The sequence below is a fragment of the Aquarana catesbeiana genome, linkage group LG07 (assembly GCF_042186555.1).
Source record: "Aquarana catesbeiana isolate 2022-GZ linkage group LG07, ASM4218655v1, whole genome shotgun sequence".
Classification (NCBI taxonomy): domain Eukaryota; kingdom Metazoa; phylum Chordata; class Amphibia; order Anura; family Ranidae; genus Aquarana; species Aquarana catesbeiana.
In genome coordinates this window covers 303170264-303195288 of record NC_133330.1, presented here as the reverse complement: position 1 = coordinate 303195288, position 25025 = coordinate 303170264, and the positions used below count along the sequence as shown (strand labels likewise).

At 41.2% G+C, this 25025-nt stretch overlaps 1 protein-coding gene across 1 annotated transcript in view; it reads right to left on the bottom strand.

Moving 5' to 3' along the window:
* The window catches only part of COL24A1 (collagen type XXIV alpha 1 chain), a 418688-nt gene that overhangs the window by 226440 nt on the left and 167223 nt on the right, over positions 1 to 25025 (bottom strand). Inside the window, exons 7-9 of the mRNA XM_073593602.1 lie at positions 24788 to 24841; positions 13409 to 13453; positions 3917 to 3970 (exon numbers count right to left, since the gene is read on the bottom strand). Of these exons, the coding sequence (XP_073449703.1) occupies positions 3917 to 3970; positions 13409 to 13453; positions 24788 to 24841 (153 nt within the window). The remainder of the gene's footprint in view (positions 1 to 3916; positions 3971 to 13408; positions 13454 to 24787; positions 24842 to 25025) is intronic.

The following is a 25025-nucleotide window of genomic DNA, read 5'->3' as shown; positions in this document are numbered from 1 at the left end:
TCCCTCGGCAGCTGTCTCGGCTCCCCCCGCAAGGACTCAACACCTTCATGCAAGCTCCCTCGCATGGCGTTTAGTTCTTGCGGGCGCGCTCCCGTGATACAGCCGGCGGCCATAGCTGCTCACTGTATCACTCGGCCCCGCCCCCGTCGCAACGTGTCATTGGATGTGATTGACAGCAGCACGAGCCAATAGCTGCGCTGCTTTCAATCCATCCACTGTAACCAATCAACGGCCAGGCTGAGCGGCAAAGAGGCTGTCGGGGGCGAGCGCGGGACTTTCAAGGGGTCAGGTAAGTAGAATGGGGGGGCTGGGGGGGCCGGTATTGTCGGATGTTTTTTCAACTTAATGCATAGAATACAACCCCTTTAAGTGTTCATAACTATTTGTTGCTCTATTGTCACTCTTTACAGTCACTAGTTACTGGATATATCACAGTGTGTGATTCACACGCATATTTGCACTTTGATTATCACATATATATAATGTGAACAGTATATTTGAAAGCGCAGCGTATATATTTATTTCTGCTTTTATCTGCATGTTTTTATGAGACGTGTTTAACGCTTGCAGCTGTTTCATGGTGCCATTTAGGCAATTTATAATCAGAGGAGGCTCACAGGATCTTTTATATATACAAAAGTTAGTATATAAACAATTTTTCAACAATACATTCAATTATACAGACCAATGCATCAGACCTAAAAAAAAGGGCAACTGTAAGGGAAAGGTAGTGCTGGATCCAAAAGAGGGACTGCCCTTATAAGACCACTGGACGATGTGCTCTAAGAATCAGTACACCCAAAAATGCTATTTTAGATATAGGAGGAGCCTGTTTGGCTACATTTCCTTTTGAAATCTTATACATCTTGGATACTACAAGAAGTTTTCCCCATCATAATTCCTGACTCTGCTCCTGTCCACCTGGTAATATTGGGGCCCATGACTGGCAGGTGTGCAGTCCCCAAGAGATATCAGAAAGTGTCAGGTGGTTTAAAGTGGACTTCCAGTTAGAATGAAAAATTTGCCCTATATTTCTTAGAAAAATATAATAAACGTTTTAGATTAAGCACTAATTGGATTGCTAAATGTTTGATTGGAAACAACAGTTTAATCTAAACATTCAGCAGCCCTCCTATCTCTCGCCGACAAAGATGGCCCTGTGCAGCCAAATGTGGCTGCTTAGAGGCATTTCCTAGTACCTTTTTCTGTGTCCATTCAAGAAGGCCCACCCAGCCCTGCCTAGCACATCACAGTCCAGCCCGGCACAATCAAGCCCAGCCCCACATGCCCCACATCGCCCCACTCCATCCATGATGTCACATGCTTTTCATGAATGAGGATACACATGGGTCCTCATTCATGAAGGAGCTCCAAGGGCGAACCTATAACTCAGCTTAGGGAAATGACTCTGCTATCAATGTCAAGACATGCCCACCAGCCACCTTTAGAGTTGAAAAGAGGGGGGGATGTGGTCATGTGACAGACAATAAATGGCATAAAATACAAAATCGGTAAAAAACACAGAATTTGACATTTTGGAGCTTAAAAATGACTTTTGTTTACATGAATGATTGTGGGGGAGCATGTGGTGTCTTTGGCTTTCCTTACACTTTAACTTTCCAACACCTACCAAAGTTTTTGGTGGACTTCGCCTTTGAGCAGACCAGGCCAGGATCTCCTTTACAATGCAATTGAGCTGGTGATTATTTTTTTTTTGAACAAAGATTGTTCTTCAGGAGCTATTTAGAGTCCATACAAGATATCTGATTTAAAGCCCAAGTGCCGATGAACAGTGATATCTTGACCCCGAAACACTTTGACTACTGTTGTTCTTTCTGTTTTTAACATTATAAGATTTTGACCATTTGGTGCTTTGCCTTTGAATTTTCATGAACCTCTAAGCAATCACTGGTTATACTATATATATACCTGTAAAAACTACTGCATGACTACAAAAAATAACTGTCCAATCAGATAACACTATTAGACGTTATATAAAACTCTATGATACTTATTCAGAAAGACACTTGGCATATGGCAGACGCACACCTTTGTTCCACTAGGTCTAAAGCAATATGACCTCATCATGTTGTGTCTAGCGACTCTGTCTTTCCTTTTTCTGGTGTCTGCTACCTCTGTTCTTATAAGTGGCACCACTAGGATGTCCAACTGGCTCTGATATTTACTAAATACAATTTTACCAATGCAAAATCTTCCAGCCTTTAATAAAGGGGTACAGATTTTGAAGTATGTATATTTGAATATCAAATAAATGCATTTCATTTTTTGTTGAACGATCAGTGTTTCATTTAAGTTTAATTTCTACACACATGCATTTTTGCTTCTGAAAGGTGTGTTATGGGGGTTCAAACGGTTCAACTTCATCAGGGCTTGAAGATCAACCAGTATCTGGAGCAATCATACTAACTGCCCCTCAGTATCCCTCCAATTTTATCAGTCAACTTTGTTCCACAGTAGCAAGCCCTGATGAAAGGAGACCCTTTGAAGCTGCCAAAACATGTTGGCCTTTTATGATATATGGGTTTCACGCAAAGAGCTGTCCTTTGGCCACCACTTATGGAAGAGCTGCCAAAGGAGAACTGCTTTATAGTGCTTAGGACCTAAGAGAACACCCCTGATTTAGGAGATCCAGCACCCCACACCTTTCCTTTACTTCAGCAGCAAAAAAACAAAAAGTGTTGCTAACGCTTTCCCACTCTATCCAAAACTAATATTAAAAGCTTTGGGTCTAGATACACTTTTGTTATTCACTTTTTTTTAAATTGCAATACATTTTTTTTCGTTGTTTGGTCTACTAGCAGTTTTTATTATACAAGGTTCCTTGGCCCCAGTCTTCATCTCACAGGAGGTGAAGGAAGAGGAGAACGGAGGTCCTATAACCCCCAAGAGAAAAAAATGCGACTGAAAAGAGCCAACAATGAATCTGCTAATCATCAAATTTACGCCTGACAGGTTAATGTAATACCAGATTCAGAGTAAAATTAATTCCAGATAACCAAAGCACACAAAAACACACACAGGAACTGAATGTAGCTACTTTCAGGGAGTTCACATAAGGCTGACAACCAGTTTGAGTCCCCCTTTTAAAGGGTCATTCTATCCAAATGTGATATTTTATGTGTAGATGACATCTAATTCCCGACTCTCTTCCTGTCCACCTGGGAGTTTTGCGTGTTCCCACCCACTGTTTTGTGTTCTGACTCCTCCTGTTGAATTCACAATATTATAATGTAAATTACAAAACCCTCAGGAGAGTCAGAGCCCCTCATAATGACCACAGCTGGTGTGCAGACCCAGGAAATGAATGACATCACAATGTACAGTACGTACTGTGCATTTCCACATTACCGCAACATGCATGTGTTTACATACAAGCCCTAAAGGTTTGTAGTTGCTTTTAACACTGCTAATCAAGCAAAAAAAAAACAAAAAAAAAACGATGGAGGCGTATGTACAAAAAGTGTTCTAATAATAAGCTTCCAACAGTGATGTCTGCAGTGATGAGTTGATAATCTAACAAGGACCCTCATTGGTTACTATGTCAATAATAAATGTTCTTGTCAGCACACTATTTATACAAAAGCTCCTAGAGGATTTTTTTATGCCTGTTAAGGCCAGAGAAAATGTTCCTATTGTATAGAGCAGGGATCTGCAATTAGCGGACCTCTAGCTGTTGCAAAACTACAAGTCCCATCATGCCTCTGGGTGTCATGCTTGTGGCTGTCAGAGTCTTGCTAGGCCTCATGGGATTTGTAGTTCTGCAACAGCTGGAGGTCCGCTAATTGCATATCCCTGGTATAGAGTGTGGATTGAGCTGCGGGACAATTTCTCTGTACACTCTGTGTGGCGGCTGTTCACTTTGACAGCCAATAACAGTTAAGCACAGTTACTGCACCTGCCTGCCAGGGTAACCCGGAGCCCCTGCGTTGCCATCTGTGCCAGGAAGTCCCTGAAAAACAAGAACACTAAATTAAAGATAATAAGCAACAATAAATGTACTTGTATACCTTTGGAAACAAGCAACAAAAAACAAAAAAATTATAATAGTTTTTACTTTAAATGTAATGTAACTTTAAAGCTATGACTTATATTTTGCTTTTGCTGGTTCCTTCTTTCCAACATTCATTTTGAAAGAAGGAACCAGCAAAAGCAAAATATAAGTCATAGCTTTAAAAATTTTTTAAATAAAACCTTTGGTCTTGTTCTGACCTTAATATGGTCTTGATCCTCTGCCATCCACTGAAGCCTTGAGGCCTGTCTAGATGGGCTTATGGTTGCTTCAAGCAGGTTTTGCATTGCCATACAAGTCTATCAGAGTGCAAAACCTTCTAGAAGCAGGTCAAGTGTACGCATTAATAAATTTAATGATTTTAACGTCTAAAACTGATTTCAAGCTGATGCTATGAACCAAGCCCATAGCCTATTGCGACTTGGTATAACAGCTGACACTTGCTACGACCGGGAGGGGGGGGGGGGTCACAGGAGGGGGTCCGGGGCATTCCTGTTCACCATTTCCGTTGTGAATCGGGAAATTTTGCCTGAATTCGCACCTAAAACTAAGCCAAAGACGCACAGGACCCTTTTCCAGTGCCCTTTTCCAGTGCTCTCCGTGGCCGGCCATTGAGAGACGGTCACACTCTCCTGTCATGCAAATTAGATGCGGGGATGCCTGCATCGCATTCGCATCAGTGTGAACCCAGCCTAACTACTCAGATACCACTGATCTACAAATGCAGACTGACTATTACATGCCATGACTATTAAATATGCTCAGTTTAATGTGGGATTGAAAATAAGGCCATGTACAGGGTCTACCAAGTGAATTAGAAAAGATGTTTGTGCTAGTTCTGTATCTTTCTTTGAGCTTCACAAAAAAACATTTTTTTCCAATATAATCATTCTTTTAAAATATCCAGGGACACCAAGCAATTTTGCAAATATAGTCTTTTTCATTTCTGACTTCATTTGCAGTTTTAGAGCTGTCGTCATAGGGCTTTTCAATGTCAACATGGCTCTGTTTACAATCAGCCCGTCTGCATCTGCACTATAACCGCAAAAAAGAGTAAGGATAAGAAAGGAATCTGATCTACATGCCTGTTTAATTCTATGTCTTAAGTTCCAGGAGCCTTATCAACCGTATTCATTGGCATATAACACGCACAGGTGTATAACACGCACCTTCATTTTAGGAGGGAAGTTTCAGGAAAAAAACTTTAATTCTAAATAACGAACTTTGAAGCAAAATAAGGGTCAGTGCCCATCAATGCAGCCTCACCATTGCCCATCTGCAGCCTGATCAATGCCCATCTGCAGCCTCACAATTCCCCATTAATGCAGCTTTATCAATGCCCATCTGCAGCCTGATCATTGCCCATCTGCAGCCTCACCTCAGATTACTGCTGCCTCGGAGGGGATAGGGCGGGGGGCAGGACGAGCGCCATCAGATTACGTACAGCGAGAATCTCCTCTTTAATACAAAGTCCCGCCTCCTGGACCGGCTTCTATGATAGACAAAACAGTGGTCCAATGCCGGCCCAGGAGACGGGACTTCCTATTACAGAGGCCGCTGTGTAAACAGGAGATTCCCACTGTATGTAATCTGACGGCGCTCGTCCCGCCCCCCTCCCTGTTCCCTCCTAAGCAGCCCAAATTGCAGTATCAGCGTATAACATACACACACTATTTGCACCCAATTTTCAGGGTGAAAAAGTGCGTGTTATACACCAATAAATACAGTATATATTTCAATGGTACAGTGCACTTACAAACTGCTTGAAGCAAGCAGACCCTGTTACATGTGATTCCAGAAGGGTAATTGTGGAAAGCAAAATGCAAATTCAAGTGGGGCAATGATGTCTTCCTTGATCTCAGTCATGACATCACTACTCAGATAGGTGAGCTGAATGCAAATAAAGCAATGTTTATACTGGCACAGAAAAAAGGCAGAAATTATAATGTTGTATTTGATTGCTATCAATGGATATATAATAAAAGTGCAAATGCGTATAGTACAGTTATCGTTCAAGTATTAGAGCTGATCTTAGCACATTCTTATGAGGCCTGGTGTTCCTCATATGCCCATGCTGCATTTTACGGGGCTGCTTATTAGCAATTTCCAAATGCCCAGCTGACTTTTACTTTCAACAGACGATAGGTGCGATAAATCCCCCCTCCCATACATCAACACGAAGCAGGGAAACATACAGTATGTAATATTATGAATCTGGCGGCATGGTGCTGTGTATAATGTTCTGTTAGACTTGGCATCTCTCTAACTTCCAAAGACACTGCCAAGCCACAGCTAATGTGGTTGATTTAATAAGTGCACAGCAGACATGTAAATGGAAAATGAAACACCAAAGCGACAAGCTACTGTTACACAGGATCTCCGGTGAAATCTGCAGTCCATAGGGACGTCTATATTTTTCTAATGTGCTGCCATGTTTACTGGGAGACATAAAAATACAGGAGCCTAATGTAAACCCACAGTATTAATTGGCAGAATGGCAGACATGATGGAAAATCAGAAAATAAGTTAAGGGTTTTGGGTAATGTAAGTGTTGCATGTAACCGCTCATTTTATGATGTTTTCAAGAATAATAATATACTTTTCCAGCTTAACCTAATGGTCTGTGAATACTCCCCAGAATGCTCTGGGTAGTGTTTCAGGTACGTGTATACAAGTACTTTGCGTGTTTATGTTAACAAACTCAGTCTTTTGCACTTAAACAGAACCAAAACTTTGCCCAAAAAGGGAAAAGATACAGGTTCTCTTTACAGGATGTAAATTAAGTACCCTGTGGTGGGCAAGGGAGGGGTATCAAGTGTTCCTCCTATACCTGAGTATTTCTCATAGCTTAGCAGGCAGTTAGGGGGGATAGTTGAAGGTAAGTATAGGATGGTTATTGTGGCTGCTACTGTATCTTTGTTGATTTGCCTGGTAAACCCAGCTTCAGTAGACATGTGGGGTTTGTTTTGTGTGAATTGAAATTTGGACAAAATTTTCATTATTCAGAAATTCGGATTTATCCAAATTACCAAATACAATAGTAACGAATTTCAAAGAATCTAAAGTAAACATTACCAAAATAAACGACAATTCATTTGTTTCATGTGAATGTTTGAAGCATCCCAATGAAACAAATGATTCAAATTAATTTGATAATAGCTGTAGGGGTAGAATCTTGGCCACTGCGTCCTCAACAACTCATCTGCTGTCAGAAACAAACCAATGCCGGAATTGGAATTAAAAAAAAAAAAACAGCGTGGGGGTCCCCCCCCAATCTATACAGACGCTTCGGGTATGGATTATAAGGGGAACTCCATACCAAAATGTTTTTATCAAAACCAGTGTGGGGTCTCACACAAGATCCATACCAGACCCCTACCCGAGAATGCACCCGGCAGGTCAAAAAAGGGGGGGAACCAAGTGAGTGCTGGTTGTGGGGATCTGTGGGCAGGGGGCTTGTTGGTATCTGGAAGCCCCCTTTAACAAGAAACCCCCAGATCCCCACCCCCCATGGGAATGAATATGGGGTACATTGTACCCTTACTTATTCACCCAAAAAAGTGTCAAAAATTAATAAAAACACAGAGACCATTTTTGACATTTCTTTCATTAAAAAACCCAAACAATGTCCCCCAAAGTAAATCCAGCATCAATAACGATGAACGCCGCTGGAAAGCAAAACAAAAAAATCAGCGCCCGTCGCTTTCCTCCCGGCATCTGATAACAGGTGACCCCCGTCACTTTGTTTATTTACTGACGCCACTGAGAACTGGAACTGTCAATCGGCCGGTTCCTAGGTAGCATTTTTAAATTGCCTGCATGGGCAAAAAATTGTCACTTTAAGGGCTGATTCACACCTGATGCAGTCCAGTGTGGTTTTAATCTGCATCAAAAATGCATGCACAGTGTTTTCCATGTATTCTAACGGCCATAGTTCACACTAGTGCAGTCAGTTCCAGTGCAGCCAATAAAAGTAGAACCTACTGTATTTTTTCTGTACAGACTGCACAAAAAATGCTTCAGAATGCAAGTAAATGCACCACAACGCACTCTGTCCCGGAAGAAGGAAGAAGTGGATGGATGTCATTCAACCCGGAAAGAAAGCAGAGATATGGGGGAAGAATAGGTACATTTAATCTGATTGGCGCAAAGTCCAAGGTAAGTATAGAACAGAATACATCATTTAACTATCAGCATGCAACTTGCCTTGAACTGGCTAATAAATCACTGAGGCTGGAGTTGGCCTTAATATTTATTCTTACAATGTAAGGTTTTTATGCACAGTCTTTTTAGTTTTTTGGTGGTGTGTTGGAGACACCCATGGGACTTTACATTGTTTACTTTTGGACTAGGTCAGGGTTAATGATCAGCATGACTGGTTTTATAAGGAGGAGGTCTCATCCCCAATGGGCTGTTGGTCAGATCTGTAACCCATTCAGAACATTAATAAGTACCTTGGCGCTAATTTTTCAACCTAAAAATGAGACAGACCACTCCAGGCTATGAGCAGCTGCTTGACAAATCATTTTAATAACGTCTGCCTTGATATTAATTTAAGCACACCTCAACTTGTTATAGCACATACTGGAAGATATTGCTAAAAGCGCTTTTGATAAAAACATACATTTTTCAATAATGTTTAGTAAAAATTAACAATGAAAAAACTTGGAAAAGGGAGGCATCGGATGTATATATGTCAGGAAAGAACATTACAGTTAGGGGTTTGGCGACACCCACCCTAGTTCAAACAGATTTTATTTCTCATGTGAAAAAGACCATTGCTGCCAGAAATATTTAAGCTTAAAAGGAATTCTAGTTGAAAAAAAAGTATTTCCATGCTAATATATTAGTTGCTGTTTAACAATAAGCAAATTATCCTCTCAAAACGCAGAAAAGACATCAGCATATAATCCTGTTCTTGCAGGCCATTAAAGAGACTCTGTCACTTAAGGGCAAAGTGACAGGTTTTCTTGTTACAAGACCCACCTACCCATACTTACCTTCCCTGTACTCCCTCAACGCATTTTTGCTACGCATTTTTGCTACGTCAGGCTGCTGAGTCCCAGCCTTGTGTAAGCACCATGTTTGAGTTGACACAGGGTTACATTTTTGCTCCTACTCCTCACATGGTGGTGTTCAGGTCTGGCCATTGGCTGCTTAGACCCAAGCACATACCCCTAGGAAGAGGTCATGTTCTTCTTCATACCCCAAAGGAACAGGTAATTACCAAGGACTCCGACAGAACAGTAGAGCAGCAGCAGGGCACAGCAAGGGTAAGTATCAGCAGGTGGGGCTTCCTTTATTTACATAAGCCAGTTATTCTTTCCTGAATGGGCATCGGTAGATCTTCACCTTAAAGAGGTTTTAAACTCGATTAAAAAAAACCTGTAAGGCAAAGGCATAATGAGCTAGTATGCATCGCATACTAGCTCATTATGAAATACTTACCTTAGAACAAAGCCGCCGCAGTGGCACCCGTGCACCGCTGAGACGCCTGACATCTTCCCCAGTGTTTTTTCCGGGATCGCGGGCTCCGGCACTGTGATTGGCCAGAGCTGCGATGACGTCACTCACGTGCATGGGCTCTGGATCAGCTGACCTCGGCACAGGGCCCTGAAGAAACGGCAAAGGCGGCAGTTTCTTCAGAGCGCATGCGCCGATGATGTTGGCGTATATAGTAAATATCTCCTCAACGGTGCAGGTTTAGGAGATGTTTACAGTACCCTACAGGTAAGCCTTATTATAGGCTTACCTGTAGGTTGTAGGTACAATTCAAAAGGAAGACTTTACTTCCTCTTTAAGGATGCCCCACCCACTGAGTTTTAAAATGCCAATTTCAGAAAAAAGAGAACTGTTAATGTCCTAAAACAAAGACTTCAGCAGTTCAGAAACCTACTTCAATTTTCCCTAATCTGGGTTTTAAACAATTTGCAGCAGTACGATTCCACACAGCTCCTCCCGTGGTATTAGTTGGGTCTGTTTCCTGAATGTGCAATCTGTCTTTCTTTTTGCATGAAGTATCACCAATCGGATTCACAATTCCAAAGAAAATTTGAATCCAATTGGTGGATATGATGAGAAACTCACTGCTTGAAAATCTGTAGAGGCAAACAGGAAAAAATAACACCTCGCACTGCATAACAGCCACCAATAGACCAGCCATTTACTTTTTTAGTGACAGAGTCTCCTTAAAGTGTATGAAAACCCCCTAATTTTTGGAGTAGTGATTTATTTGAATAGTTCTGGATACAGGAGGGAATGGTTAAGGCACCTGCCAGGGTTTTTTCTGTCTGTGTCCCATTGAAGAGATTACCCAGGGGCATACACACTGGGATCGCAGGGGTCACAGTGGCTGCAGGAGGAAAAATGGAGGGGATCGATTCCTCTACATGCCGCCCAGCTGCACCCTCTATCCACTTCCTGCTGTGATTGGGCTCCTGTGTATTCCCCTGGCCCCCCCTCACCACCTGCAGTGCTGTCAGGTTCCCCTCCTCCCCCTTTCATTGGCTGCTACAGAGGATGCTTTCAGGATGGAGAGCAGGGAAGGGGCCAGTATATGTGTAATTTCCTTGTCCTAATGAATGTACTGATCACTTCCATTCATAACTGCAGCATAGTAAACTGTGTTTACTATGCTTTAGTTTTTGAATAAATGGAGAGCTATTCCTGTCCATTCGTTCTATGCTGCTGATTCTGCAGGGAAGGAGATTGAAGGGTGTGTCATAGAAACATAGAAAAGTGACAGCAGAAAAAAAAAATGAGTAGTCCATCGAGTCTGTCCAATTTTTTTTGTTTGTTTATTTTTCATTTTTTTCATTAACTTTTTTGTGTTTTGAGTATAGATCTATGTTAGTCCCAAGCATGTTTAAAGCCATTTACTGTTGACTGGCTCACTACTCTACTGAAAGTTTGTTTCAAGCATCAACTAACCTTTTAGTTAAATAATACTGTCTAAAATTAGTTTTGGACTTTCCTCCAGTTAGTTTGAGTTCATGTCCCCGTGATTTTGGTTTCAAATTGAAAAAACTGCTCTCCTGAACCTAATTCACCCCCTTAATGTCTTTAAAGGATTCAATCACGTCTCCCCTTTCCCTTCTTTCCTCTAGACTGTACATCTTAGGTTCCTGAAGTCGTTCTCGATATGTTTTATCCCCCCGACCTTTCACCATTTTTGTTACCCATCTCTGGACTCGTTCTATCCTATCAATATCTTTTTGTAAGTGAGGTCTCCAGGAACTGGACACCGTATTCTAAATGAGGTCTCACTAAAGATCTATATAGAGGAATCAGAACCTCTTTCCTCCGGCTGGTGATCCCTCTAGTGATGCATACTAGAATTCTATTGGCTTTTTGCACTGCCTGGTCACACTGTTTGCTCATTTTGCAATTATCTGAAATAAGTACCCCCAAATCTTTTTCTTCAATAGTGCTGGCTAACACTGTACCCCCAAAGTTGTATTCTCTCAAGTGATTCTTTTTCCCTAGGTGCATTATTTTACATTTAGAAACATCGAACTGTAGTTACCACTCCTTTGACCAATCTTCCAGCAATGCCAAATCATGTTCCATGTTACAGACACCTCCAGGGATATCAACCCTATTACACACCTTTGTATCATCAGCAAAAAGACATACCTTGCCCAACAAACCTTTAGTTATATCACTTACATAGAGATTAAATAGAACAGGACCTGGTACAGAGCCTTGTGGTTCACCACTAGTGACTGGTCTCTGTTCCGAGTGAACCCCATTTACAATCACACTCTGGTATCTATCCTTTAGACAACTGCATATCCACTGAATGGGGTTCACTCAGAGACCAGTCACTAGTGGTGTACTACTTTTACATTTCTTATCAAATAATTTAATATACAGTAAAACCTTGGATTGCAAGCATAATTTGTTGCAGAAACATGCTTGTAATCTAAAGCACTCATATCAAAGCAAATTTTCCCCATAAGAAATAATGGAAACTCAAATGATTCATTCCACAACCATTTATTCATAAGTCCTTTAGTTTATAGTCCATATAAAAAAGATTATAGCAATGTGATAGGTTGTGTAACCATAAAATGTCCATCCACAAATGGAAGCCTCCACAAGGGGATTAGAAGCAAAATCCAGCAGGCGCTACAGAGTATAAAAGAGAAGGGTGTAGCAATATGGTTACATTTAATGAAGGTACAACATTTAGCAACTCACATGGTTGATGATTAAAAGAGGCACATCTAAGTATGCAGGCATCCGGGGTAAAGCTGTCTACATAGACCATCCTCCGCACCGCCGTCTCTTTCTGCAATCATGACTGGGAAGACTACCCTGCAGTAGAGCGATCTGAAAGTGAGGCTTAACTGCTCGTGGAGCGCAGCGTGGAAGAGATGACGTAGATGGCGGTGCGGAGGAGGGTCTATGTGGACAGCTTTACCCCAGATGCCTGCATACTTAGATGTGCCTCTTTTAATCATCAACCATGTGAGTTGCTAAATGTTGTATCTTCATTAAATGTAACCATATTGCTACACTTAGAGGCGCCTCTCTTCTCTTTTATACTCAGTTGTGATATGACACTACTTGTATATCAAGACATCGCTTGTATATCAGGCCAAAATTTATTTAAAAATTTTGCTTGTCTTGCAAAACGCTCTCAAACCAAGTTACTCTCAAACCAAGGTTGTACTGTATACAAAAAAAAGTTAATATCCTTAAAACTATAACTAAGATCTAATAGAGATCTAATGGCGGCTGCTTTTACCTGCTAACCACTTGGGCCATGTGAGGTGTGCGGTGGCCAGGCTATCTCTTCCCACTTCTGCAGTGTGCAGAATCCAACTCATCAGACCTTGATAGTCCCTGGACCCTTAAAGGGGTTGTAAAGTCAGAAGGTTTTTTACTTAATGCATTCTGTGTATTAAGATAAAAAGCCTTCTTTGTGCAGCAGCCCCCCTCCGCCCCCCTAACACTTACCTGAGCCACATCTCTGTCCAACGATGTCAATGAGTGTCTCTCAGCTGTCTGGAACACTCTCTCCTGATTGGCTCCCGCTGCTGTCAATGAATGTCAGTTAGCCAAACAGGAGAGAGAAGGGGCAGGGCTCAACCGCAGCTCCGTCTCTGAATAGACACACAGAGCTGCAGCTCGGCTTGGCTGCCCCCATAGCAAGCTGCTTGTTGTGGGGGCACTCAACAGGAGGGACTGTGAGCAAAGAAGAGGGACCCAAGAAGAAGAGGATCTTGGCTGCTCTGTGCAAATCCACTGCAACAGAGCAGGTAAGTATAACATGTTTGTTATTTTTATAGAAAAAAAAAAGCAAGACTTAACAATGACTTTATTTATCATGGGTAACAGTAGGATCTAATAGAAAATAAAATTAACACCTACCTTCTCTCCCGGTGGGCCTAGTGGTCCAGGATAACCTTTAGGGCCCTGTGGAACAAAACCATTGTTAGTGCACATGCATTCACTCCAGCATCAGCTTCACATCATTGTTTTGGACAGATTTACTAATAATGACAATGGTAGAGCATGATTGCACAATGTGGGTCAGCAAAGCCACTTGTAATCACTACAAGTGGTACATGTGACAGGGTGACAATGCAGCAGTGCAACTGAGAGTTGTTACCCAATAACAGGAAGTTATGCTACATATGCGCTTTCTTTTGCATTAAGGGCTGCAGTTTTCATAACTTGTAAGTACAGACAAGCATTTTGACTCTAAAGATGTAGATAACCTGCCCCTTGTTATTCTTTGAAGGTCATGTTGGGTTACCATCACAATGAGTTATGAAATTTTCCATGTTTACAGACATGGGAGGCTCTAAGGAATACCAGGCATGAAAATGCCCCTCCAGTGTTCAGAAGGCAACCATATTGCTCAGAATTAGGTTATATATCATTACAAAATAGGAATAAGTTACAAATGTTGAGAAAAGTCATGTTGAGGAAAGATGGCATGAAGATCATCTGGTTCTACAGAGAGTATTTGATTTACAGCAATCTCTCTCTAGAAATTCATATAGTGCGTCAGTACAAACACTTGGAACAAGATAAGAGGAAATGGACAGTTGAAGACTTTTTTTTTTTTTTTTTATCAAAAAGGATTTACAGGTACCTCTAAAATAACATGCTTTTGCCATTTAGAAGTGGATTATTGCTTACACTCTGTATATTATTTCCTGTTTATGTAAACAAGTGTAGACACTATTATAAATGGAAGCCCCAAGCAGGAACCATCTAATAAAACCAATGTAACTTTAGAGGGCAGCTGGATATGATGCATTCTGCATGTTGATGTATAAGAAAGGCCAATATTGGCTTTATGCGGAGGGGGTAGAGGGGCATGTAAGCATGTTTCCCTATAAGTGCTTGTGCCCTGATTAGCTCAGAGTGCTGCTCCTCTTTCTCCCAGTCTAAGTGCTGCTGTACAGGTTATAAGAGCAGGCTGATATGGAAGTGGAACGAAACAAACTGATTTAACTGTTTCCCAAAACAGTTACATTCAATGCACACAATCACAATACAATACTTAATTCTTTCGTAAAATATAAAAGATGGAAAGGCACCGGCGGGTGGCGGGGATGACCCCTCCCGCCACCTTTAAAAGGAATCCAGCGACTAATTAGCCACTCAAATGGTTCTTATATAAAAGCCAACTGCCTCCTGGGTAAAAACAATACTGGGATGATGTATATGTAGCTGCAGGCATCATCCAGGTATACCACTTAAAGTCTCAAAGTACAGTATTTTCTACACGTTAAATTTAAAGGAATAATAACAATATTCACACAACCTGCACCTACACTTCACTTACACAGCTAACAGTCTTACACCTCCCACTGGTCAATGTAAGGGAGCATAATTTCTTTTGCTGACCACCAACGCAAGGGCCATTGTTCCTTCTACTGGCCTTCTACTTACTTTGGCCACCAAAGTAAGGGGGTATTCCTCCTCCTACCGACCAACATATGGTGGCATGCTTCCTCCTACTAACCACAAATGAAAGAGGATATTCTTCCTCCTACTGACCAATGTAAGGAAGCATTCCTTGTCCTACTGACCACCAATTTATGGGAGTATTCTTTCTCCTAATGACCACCATTGTAAGGGATCATTCTTTTTCTTTCTCATACTGACCATCAATGTAAGAGGGTATTCCTTCTCCTACTGACCACCAATGTAAGAGGGAATTCTTCCTCCTACTCACCACCAATGTAAGGGGGCATTCCTCATAAACTTGACTATCAATGCAACTAAACATTTTTGTCCTACTATCCAGTAGTATATGGGGGCATTAAAAACAATAATATAATGTAATGTAACATGACTGTGGTAATTATGGTGTTGTTCAACAGCCTTTTTTTTGTTTTCCTTTCTGTTTGGCTTGGGGGGGGGGGGGCTTTTAAAGGGGTTAAACCATTTAAAACAGAAATTTTATTTAGGAGTGGCCTCTGGTGGGATGAATTCTCAGCACAATTCTCAGAGCTTCCATACAATGATGTTCTGCTGGACTTCTTAAGCAACCAAGGAAGCCGGGTTACTCATTGGTCTCTCTGCAAAGGTCTTATATATCCCCTTGCTCCCTTTGCTGAGTCAAAGCTAGAGCTCTATAATCAGCAGGGAATGTGAGATTTACTGATTGGAGAGCTGTAGCTCTGCTTCCACACAGTGTGCAAGGGTCCTTCTCTACAAAATTCTGGCACGGGCAAGCATTTCTACCCAGTTGTGGCTGCTTTCTAAAGTAGACAAATTGTGGGGCCAAGTCACACCTATGCATTTTTCCTTTTGCATGAAGATTTTTTGTGAAAATGCATATAAACTCATGTGTTATTGCACATCATTAACATGCAATGTCATGAACTCTATATTTTCTACCACTGCACATCATAGCTCAAAATGTGCAACAATAACTTGATTTTTACTTAGCTGATTTAAACTGAATTTTTGGCCATTAAAAGAACAACTGGAATGAGTACCATCGCTACAAAGCAGGATGCAGTACCTGCATATGTACTTATCAAATACGTCTCACCCTGAGGGGGAAAAAGTATTTCATCCCCTGCTGATTTTGTATGTCTGCCCACTGATAATGAAATGATCAATCTATAATTTTAATGGCAGGTTTATTTTAAATGATCAGCCTATAATTTTAATGGTAGGTTTATTATAACAGTGAGAGACAGAATAAAAACCAAAAATATCCAGAAAAATGCATTTAAAAAAGTTATAAATTGATTTGCATTTTAATTAGTGAAATAAGTATTTTATCTCCTATCAGCAAGATTTCTGGCTCCCAGGTGTCTTCTTCCTCCCGATGCACTGTGTGCCCTGGCTTCCGTTCCCTGCGAGCGTCGCGACGCAGGGCGGTGGAACCGGTGGCAAATTCAAAATGTATAAAGCACAAACACACTGATACATTACGAAATAAAATAAAATTGACCTTAGTTTGCCCCCCCAGTGCTTTGTCCAGTGCCCCTGCCTGCAGTTTTACTATACTTTCTGTCTTTAAACTGCAGAGGGACCATGGCATCAAAAAAGCATGCCTCTACTTCAAAAGCGACATATGAAATGCTGGAAAACAGCGACAGTGATACAGAATCACTTGCACAAGTGAGTGATAGCGATTCTTGGGGAAGTCCGTCATCAGGCACGGAAAGCGATTTCAGCAATGATCCTGCGACTGTGCCCAGTGATGTGCAGACTTGGTGCTCGATTGACTGCGGTACGAAGCACGCAGCGCCCCACCGGGATTCCCGTTTACCGGAGCACCTGGTATCAAAGTGGAGGTTGAAGATGACAGCCCCTTGGGATACCTCCAACTCTTTTTGACTGATGAGGTTATAGAAAGAATTGTTACAGAGACAAATCGGTACCAGGAGCAACAAGCTGCTATACCTCAGAGGTTTTCAAGTAGCAGAAAGTGGGAACCAGTGACCAAAGAGGACATCTGGAAGTTTCTGGGCCTAGTTATTCTTCAGGGAGTGGTGGGGAAACCCCTGCAGAAGTGGTACTGGACAACCAACAAATTACTAGCCACTCCTTTTTTGGCACCATCATGTCGGAGTACAAATTTTCTTTCATAATGAAATATCTGCACTTTCAAAATAATGAAGAATTTGATGAGACTTCTCATCCAGCTCCAAAACTGAAAAAGATTTGGGAGGTATATCAAATTATTCCGAAAAATTTCCAGTAGGCCTATGTACCAGACAGAGACGTCAGTATCGACGAAAGTCTAATGGCCTACAAAGGAAGACTTAGCTGGATACAGTACATCGCATCTAAGAGAGCACGATTTGGCATAAAATCATTCATGCTCTGTAAAGCCAGCACTGGTTACATATGGAATTCGGTCCTTTACACCGGGAAAGGGACCAAATTCAACGAAAGATTCATTAATTATGGAATGGCAACCGCTTCTGTTCTTACTTTGATTGAGCCATTGCTGAATCAGGGCTACTGTGTAACCACAAATAATTTTTACACTTCTCAAGGACTCTGGGTTCCTTCTACAGCACAAGACGGATGCATATGGGACTGTTAGAGCTAATCGGCGTGACATGCCGCCAACCTTTGGCAATAAAAAGCTCAAGGCAGGAGAAATAGTTGCCTGGCAGAAAGGTAAAATGATGGCACTGAGATGGCGCGACAAAAAAGATGTGTGCCTAATGAGTACTATTCACAACACCTCTACTGTCATGGTACATACAAAAGGTGGAAAAGACGTAATGAAACCACAAGTTGTGATGGAGGTGTTGACAGAGCTGACCAGGCCATGACTTCTATGAGAAAGCAACAAAAAAATTATTACAAAAAAATCTGACCAGGCCATGACTGCTATGAGAAAGCAACAAAAAAATTATTACAAAAAAATCTTCAGGCATCTTCTTGAACAGTGCCTGTGGAACGCTTTCATTCTTCTAAAAAAAAAGAGTGACAGGCCTGTGGTTCATGCGGACTTTGGAAAGTTGCCGAACTTATATTTCTCAAGCACCAAACACCAACCACTGTAAATAGATCTGGATGTTGTGCTGTTGGCGTTGTGAACCCGGAACGCCTGACAGGTCGACACTTTATGAACTATATTCCACCAACGGAAAAGAAGACAGCACCCACAAGGATGTGTGTGGTTTGCTGCTCTAAGCGTGACGACAGTGGAAGGAAAATCAGAAAATAAACCAGGTTCTACTGTCCTGACTGTGACGTCGGACTTTGTGCTGTACCATGTTTTAAAATTTTCCATACCCGAGGATGTCAGAGAGAAGATTGTAGACCTACACAAGGCTGGAATGGGCTACAAGACCATGACCAAGCAGCTTGGAGAGAGGGTGACAACAGTTGGTGCAATTATTCGTAAATGGAAGAAACACAAAATAACTGTCAATCTCCCTCAGCCTGGGGCTCCATACAACATCTCACTTCGTGGAGTTTCAATGATCGTGAGAACGGTGAGGAATCAGCCCAGAACTACATGGGAGAATCTTGTCATTGATCTCAAGGCATCTGGGACCATAGTCACCAAGAAAAAAATTGGCAACACACTACACCGTGAAAGACTGAAATCCTGCTCAAGAAAGCACATGTACAGGCTCATCTGAAATATGCTAATGAACATCTGAATGATTCAGAGGAGAACTGGGAGAAAGTGTTGTGGTCAGATGAGACCAAAATCAAGCTCTTTGGCATCAACTCAACTCAATGGTCTTGGCCACTGCACTGCAGCTCAGTTTCAGGTATTTGGCAATCTTCTTATAGTCTAGGCCATCTTTATATAGAGCGTCAATTATTTTTTTCAGATCCTGAGAGAGTTCTTTGCCATGAGATACCATGTTGAACTTCCAGTGACCAGTATGAGGAAGTGAGAGCGATAACACCAAATTTAACACACCTGCTCCCCATTCACACCTGAGACCTTGTAACACTAACGAGTCACATGACACCAGAGAGGGAAAATAGCTAATTGCGCCGAATTTGGACTTTTTCACTTAGGGGTGTACTCTCTTTTGCTGCCGGCGGTTTAGACATTAATGGCTGTGTGTTGAGTTATTTTGAGGGGACAGCAAATTTACACTGTTATACAAGCTGCACACTCACTACTTTACATTGTAGCAAAGTGTCATTTCTTCAGTGTTGTCAAATGAAAAGATATAATGAAATATTTAAAAAAATGTGAGGGGTGTACTCACTTTTGTGAGATACTGTATTTGCAAATGTGTGCAGCTAAACCCTCTGTTTTTAACCTTAACCGCTTCACCTCCGGAAAAGATTTGGCCCGATCGGGTTTCTCCACCTCTTGCAGGATCAGAGCAATGCCATGATGTTACTTCCAGTCCAAGGCGGAAGTAAACTATTTTTTTTTTTGATCTTTTGCTTTAAAGGTAGAGGAGAGATATGGGGTCTTATAGACCCCATATCTCTCCATAAAGAGGACCTATTATTCCTTATTTCTATTACAAGGGAAGTGTACATTCCTTGTAATAGGAATAATTAAAAAAAAACTAAAAGGACAGTGTAAAAATAGAAAAAACAAAATAAATAAGAGGAACGCTCGCCATTTTATTCTCTAGGGTCTAGGGGTATATATAAAATGTTTGGGGGTTCTAAGCAATTTTCCAGCAAAAAATTTCTGATTTTTACTTGTAAACAAAAAGTACCAGATAAGACTTGGTCTATACATTTTTAGACAGGGTCATTTTGTTTGTTTGCAGGCTAGCTGGTAAGTGTGCTGGAAAATATTTTGTTGTCTGGCCATACATTTTACAGTTTTCTTGTACAATTTTCCTTTAGATATACCAAACTCATAATATGGGGCCGAACCTAAACATTTTGAGTTTGTATGCAATCAGTCCGGCTCTTGCACTACTACAGGTAAATTTAAAGGAAAATGAATAAGAAAATTGTATAATGTACACTGATTAGATGATTTACATTTAGATGTTCTCTTTTACATGTAAACTCAAAAAACACAGAAAAACACATACATTCCGTTTAAAAAAAAAAAGAACTTTCGCATGTCTGAGCATTTTGCCTATGCTAAAGAATCCAGCACAAGGCTTGTTAGGTCTGCTAGTGAGAAGGAGGACTAAGAGAGATAACAAAAATGACTGTCTAACACTCTCCAGTTAATGAGAAATTACTGCATAAAAACAGATGCTCAGCATATACAGCATGTCATAAACACATGGACAATAATAGCGTTTGAGGAATGATCGTAAAGGGAAGTGCTATTTATAGTCAGTCCAGATTTGGATACACCAGGACAAAAAAAAAGAATTTAGACTAATATGTAATTGCCCTCAAATGTTAACATAAACACGTTCAAAAGCGATATCATGGTCAATTAACATTCCTGAACCCTGCCTTTACATGCTCTCTCTGTGTTACCTTAGCGTACTGGAAAGTGATTTGTCATGTCACCTTTTATCTTGACACTCCTACCAACAGAACAAATTATTGTATTCCGCAGAAGATACACACGCAGTGCGGGTTATGCACAAATATCGTGCGTCTGTGCATCTATCCAAGGCAACTGATCCCATCTCATCTGATTCATCTGTTAGAGATCAGATAGTCAAGTAGACCTTAAAATGATTGCTGTTAACATATAATGGGTATAATGTCTAAAAATTTGAGAAAGGAAGAATATCTGCTCTGTTCAAATAATTCTTCACTTAGCCTTTAGCACAAAATGACCATCTGTTGATAAGCAGTAATTAGAGAGGGCTAACCTGTATGGGTATAGTGTCTTGTTGGGTCCCAAACCTTACTCCATAGAAGCCATGGGGCTCCTATATACTGCATTGACGATGGCCAAAAAGACTGGAACTGCTGGATGGAGTTTGGAATAAACTGACTCTATAGTATTAGGCTATATTTGTAATATACACCAATGGTTCCAGATGTGTATCTGGCCAATGGGGTGTAAAGCAATGATTTGTGTGGCACTGTCCTAAAATGAAGAATAATCTTCTTGTTTTTGGGATATGTGATAGAATGAGACATGTGAATACATTTTGTTTTCATAAGGCTTTACAGCGATATACACTTATTAAGCTTAATGTACATGGGACGTTTTTACAATCTCTCCTGAACGATTTAACCTGACAATATAAAAACCCATGTTTAAAACGTCCGTTTTGGCGCGTTTACATGCCGCAATTAGCAGCGTTTTGCCGCGTTTGCGTTTAGAAACATTTGTTTAAAAAAAACAATTTTTTTTTTCAATGAAAAACGCCTGTAAACAAAACACGGCTAAACGCCGGTACCGCGTTTAGCTTCCGAAATGTCAAGAAACTTCGGCATCTGAACTAATTTTTTTGCCTTCAAAGAAAAGCCTCTAAACGCAACTGCCTAAAAACTACATTAAACGAACTTGTGTACATGTACACATAAGATAACACTGAATGAGTTCAGGGGCGGCTGAAAAAAGCAGCCAACTCCCTCTGAACGGCCGTTTACCAGCAGCAGTGTACATAAGGCCTAATGCCCCGTACACACGCTCAGATTTTCCAACGGAAAATGTTCGATGGGAGCTTATTGTCTGAAATTCCGACCGTGTGTAGGCTCCATCGGACATTTTCCATCAGAATTTCCGTCACACAAAATTTGAGATCTGGATCTCAAATTTTCCGACAACAAAATCCGTTGTTGTAAATTCCGATTGTGTGTACACAATTCCGAAGCACAAAGTTCCACGCATGCTCGGAATCAAACAGAAGAGCCGCACTGGCTATTGAATTTCATTTTTCTCGGCTCATCATACGTGTTTTACGTCACCGCGTTCTTGACGTTTGGAATTTCCGACAAGATTTGTGTGACCGGGTGTTTGCAAGACAAGTTTGAGCCAACATCCGTTGAAAAAAATCCATGGATTTTGTTGTCGGAATGTCCGATCGTGTGTACAGGGCATTAGAGTCAGGGATTTTTTGATTGCTTTGCTCCCTACTCATCAATAACCTGTATGGTTATACTGTCTAAGCAGGTTGACATTAGCTTCTAATTAGGTCCCCAGGTCACCCCTCATGCTGCTCCCTTCTCTGGAACACCTTTCTAGAAGCCATCAGGCATTCACTATATTTTCTGTTTTTAAAAACAGATTTTAAAACTCATCACTCTCTCAACACCTGATATCATCAGATTTTTCAATAAGTACATTCTTATGTACAATTCAAGTTCCCATCCTTTGGCAGCCAATACAGCTAATCCTCACCCTTTTCCCCTAGTTGGGGCTTGTTTCATGCCACCAAGGCCTTAACCCCTACTTCTGTGTTATCTCTACTTTTATGCAAATAAAGTAGGCAAATGACCATTTTGTCTGTAGAAGCTGCTCAATGTTCTATGTGTCCATGCACATTAGGACGATTACAGGCAAATTTGGAGCTCAACGTTTGGAGGCAGGAAAAAAACCCTTCTGGTTTGCATATCTGATTGGAGTTTTCTGGCCGAAAAAACGCAAAACTCTCCAAAACTCGTCTAAACTTTGTACAAAAAATTCTCTACATGAGCGTTTTTTTTTCTGCCAAGGGAACTGGCATTTTTTTAGGTCCAGTGTACATGGAGCCTAAAACTGGATAGGAGCTGAGAATTTAAAGGTTAGCAGTATTCATTTTGCCTTCTGTACAACGTAAGTGCATATATTTCTCTATCCCCACTCCGCAGAGGTCTTTCCTGTATGAGGTTTTAGTGCCACAGAATTCCCTCTTCATAACTGTCCTAGTCAGGTCCAGCCACTTCTGTGCATGTGCACTGTGGACTCTATTCACTCTTTTGAAACGTTCATACACCCGCTGTCCAGGAGGTGTACAGACACTCCACAGCACCTATGTGCAAAAAGTACAGGAATCAGCTGTGAACATTTTGAAAAGGAGGCAAATCTGGGGAGGGGCATCAAAGCCCACCATGGGTAATATGGCATTGGCATGGACTACACCACGGAAGGAGAGGGATAACTACAGGAAGAGTTGGGGTGTTTAACAGTATGCTGCTTTTTCTTTCAACTTAAAGTGGACCTTTACCCTTTTCCTTCCCCCAGCCATCTAATGTTACATAGTCAGTTACATAGTCGGTAAGGTTGAAAAAAGACACCAGCCCATCCAGTTCAACCTGTGTGGTTCTGTGTGTATGCGTTTATTTCAATAGTAAATCGTATGCTGTGATCGTTAAGATGCCTATCTTTTTTTAACTATCGATGCTCCTTGCTGACACCACTGCTTGTTGAAGAGAATTCCCCATTCTTATGCCCTGTACACACGATAGGATTTTCCGATGGAAAATGTGTGATAGGACCTGGTTGTCGGAAATTCCGACCGTGTGTAGGCTCCATCACACATTTTCCATCGGATTTTCCGACACACAAAGTTTGAGAGCAGGATATAAAATTTTCCGACAACAAAATCCGTTGTCGGAAATTCCGATCGTGTGTACACAAATCCGACGGACAAAGTGCCACGCATGCTCAGAATAAATAAAGAGATGAAAGCTATTGGCTACTGCCCCGTTTATAGTCCCGACGTACGTGTTTTACGTCACCGCGTTTAGAACGATCGGATTTTCCAACAACTTTGTGTGACCGTGTGTATGCAAGACAAGTTTGAGCCAACATCCGTCGGAAAAAATCCCAGGATTTCGTTGTCGGAATGTCCGAACAAAGTCCGGCCGTGTGTACGGGGCATAACTGCTCTGACAGTAAAGAACCCTCTACCCTGATTACAGTTAAACCGCTTCTCTTCTAATTTCAGTGATTGGCCATGATTTTTAAAATCCCATTCACTGAAAAGTTTTTTCCCTAATAACAGTAAGATATTTGCATATCAATACCATATCCCCTCTCAAGCATCTCCTTTCCAGAGATAATAAGTTCAATGCTTGTAGTCTTTCCCCATAACTGAGGTCCTCCAGTCCCTTTATTAGCTGTGTGTCCTTCTCTAAACTCTCTCCAGTTCCAGTACATCCTTCCTGAGGACTGGTGCCCAGAACTGGACAGTATAATCCAGGTGCAGCCGGACCAGAGTCTTGTAGAGTGGGAGAATTATCGGTTTATCTCTGGAGTGAATCCCCTTTTTAATGCATGCTAATATTCTGCTGGCTTTGCTAGCAGCATCTTGGCATTGCATGGCATTACTGAGCCTATGGTTTATTGTTTTTTTGTGTTTTTTATGAGTATAGGGTACCTCTTTTTGACAGGCACCCGGTCCTGTTTTTTCAATTCCCACAAGGCGAGAATAAAATGTGCTTGGTGCGCTGTCACACATTCCAAGAGGAAAAGGACCAGTCTCAAGCAATAATAAGAGGAAAGCAGAGGGATGGGAGGGTGTCAGTCTTTACATTGCTATTGCTGTTGCTTGTCCGTGGAAAGTGCTCAGAGTCAAGGTAAGCTGCCTTCTCCTTCCTAGTTGTTGCCGGATCTGCTGCAGCAGGAAAAGGTGGAGGGGCAGGTTGGATTAGATCTATACTAGACTAACTAGAATTAGAAAGCACCTAGCATCATGGGACAAAGTACATTTAGACAGAACAGTAAAAAATAACAATAATTCTTCTTTAACCACTCAAAGGTAAAACTAGGTAGTTTTGTGCTGACTAGTTGGATCGTATGCTGTAGAATTTTTGTTTTCTGTATTCCTCCATTCATAGTTGGATTAGGTGATTATGGCTTTAGATGGAGGACCTGTATGGGATTATTGAAGTTTTTACATTTTATGCAATTTTTTTTATAATATAAAATTATTAACATTAATTAACATTTATCATTCTAAAAATGTATATTACCTGCCGACCAGCTGGTCCACGATCTCCTATTAATCCCATCGGCCCTTGATCTCCCTACAAAACAGAAAGCATATTGGTGAATTTGAGTACCATGCACATATTGAACAGTGATTAATATATACAAAATCATTGCCTAATAATAGCAGCAGAACAAAATGAATAACCTTGTCTTATAAGAGGTAGCGGAAACACACAATCTGTCTGCTGTGGGATGCTGTTTGGATACACTGGATCACCT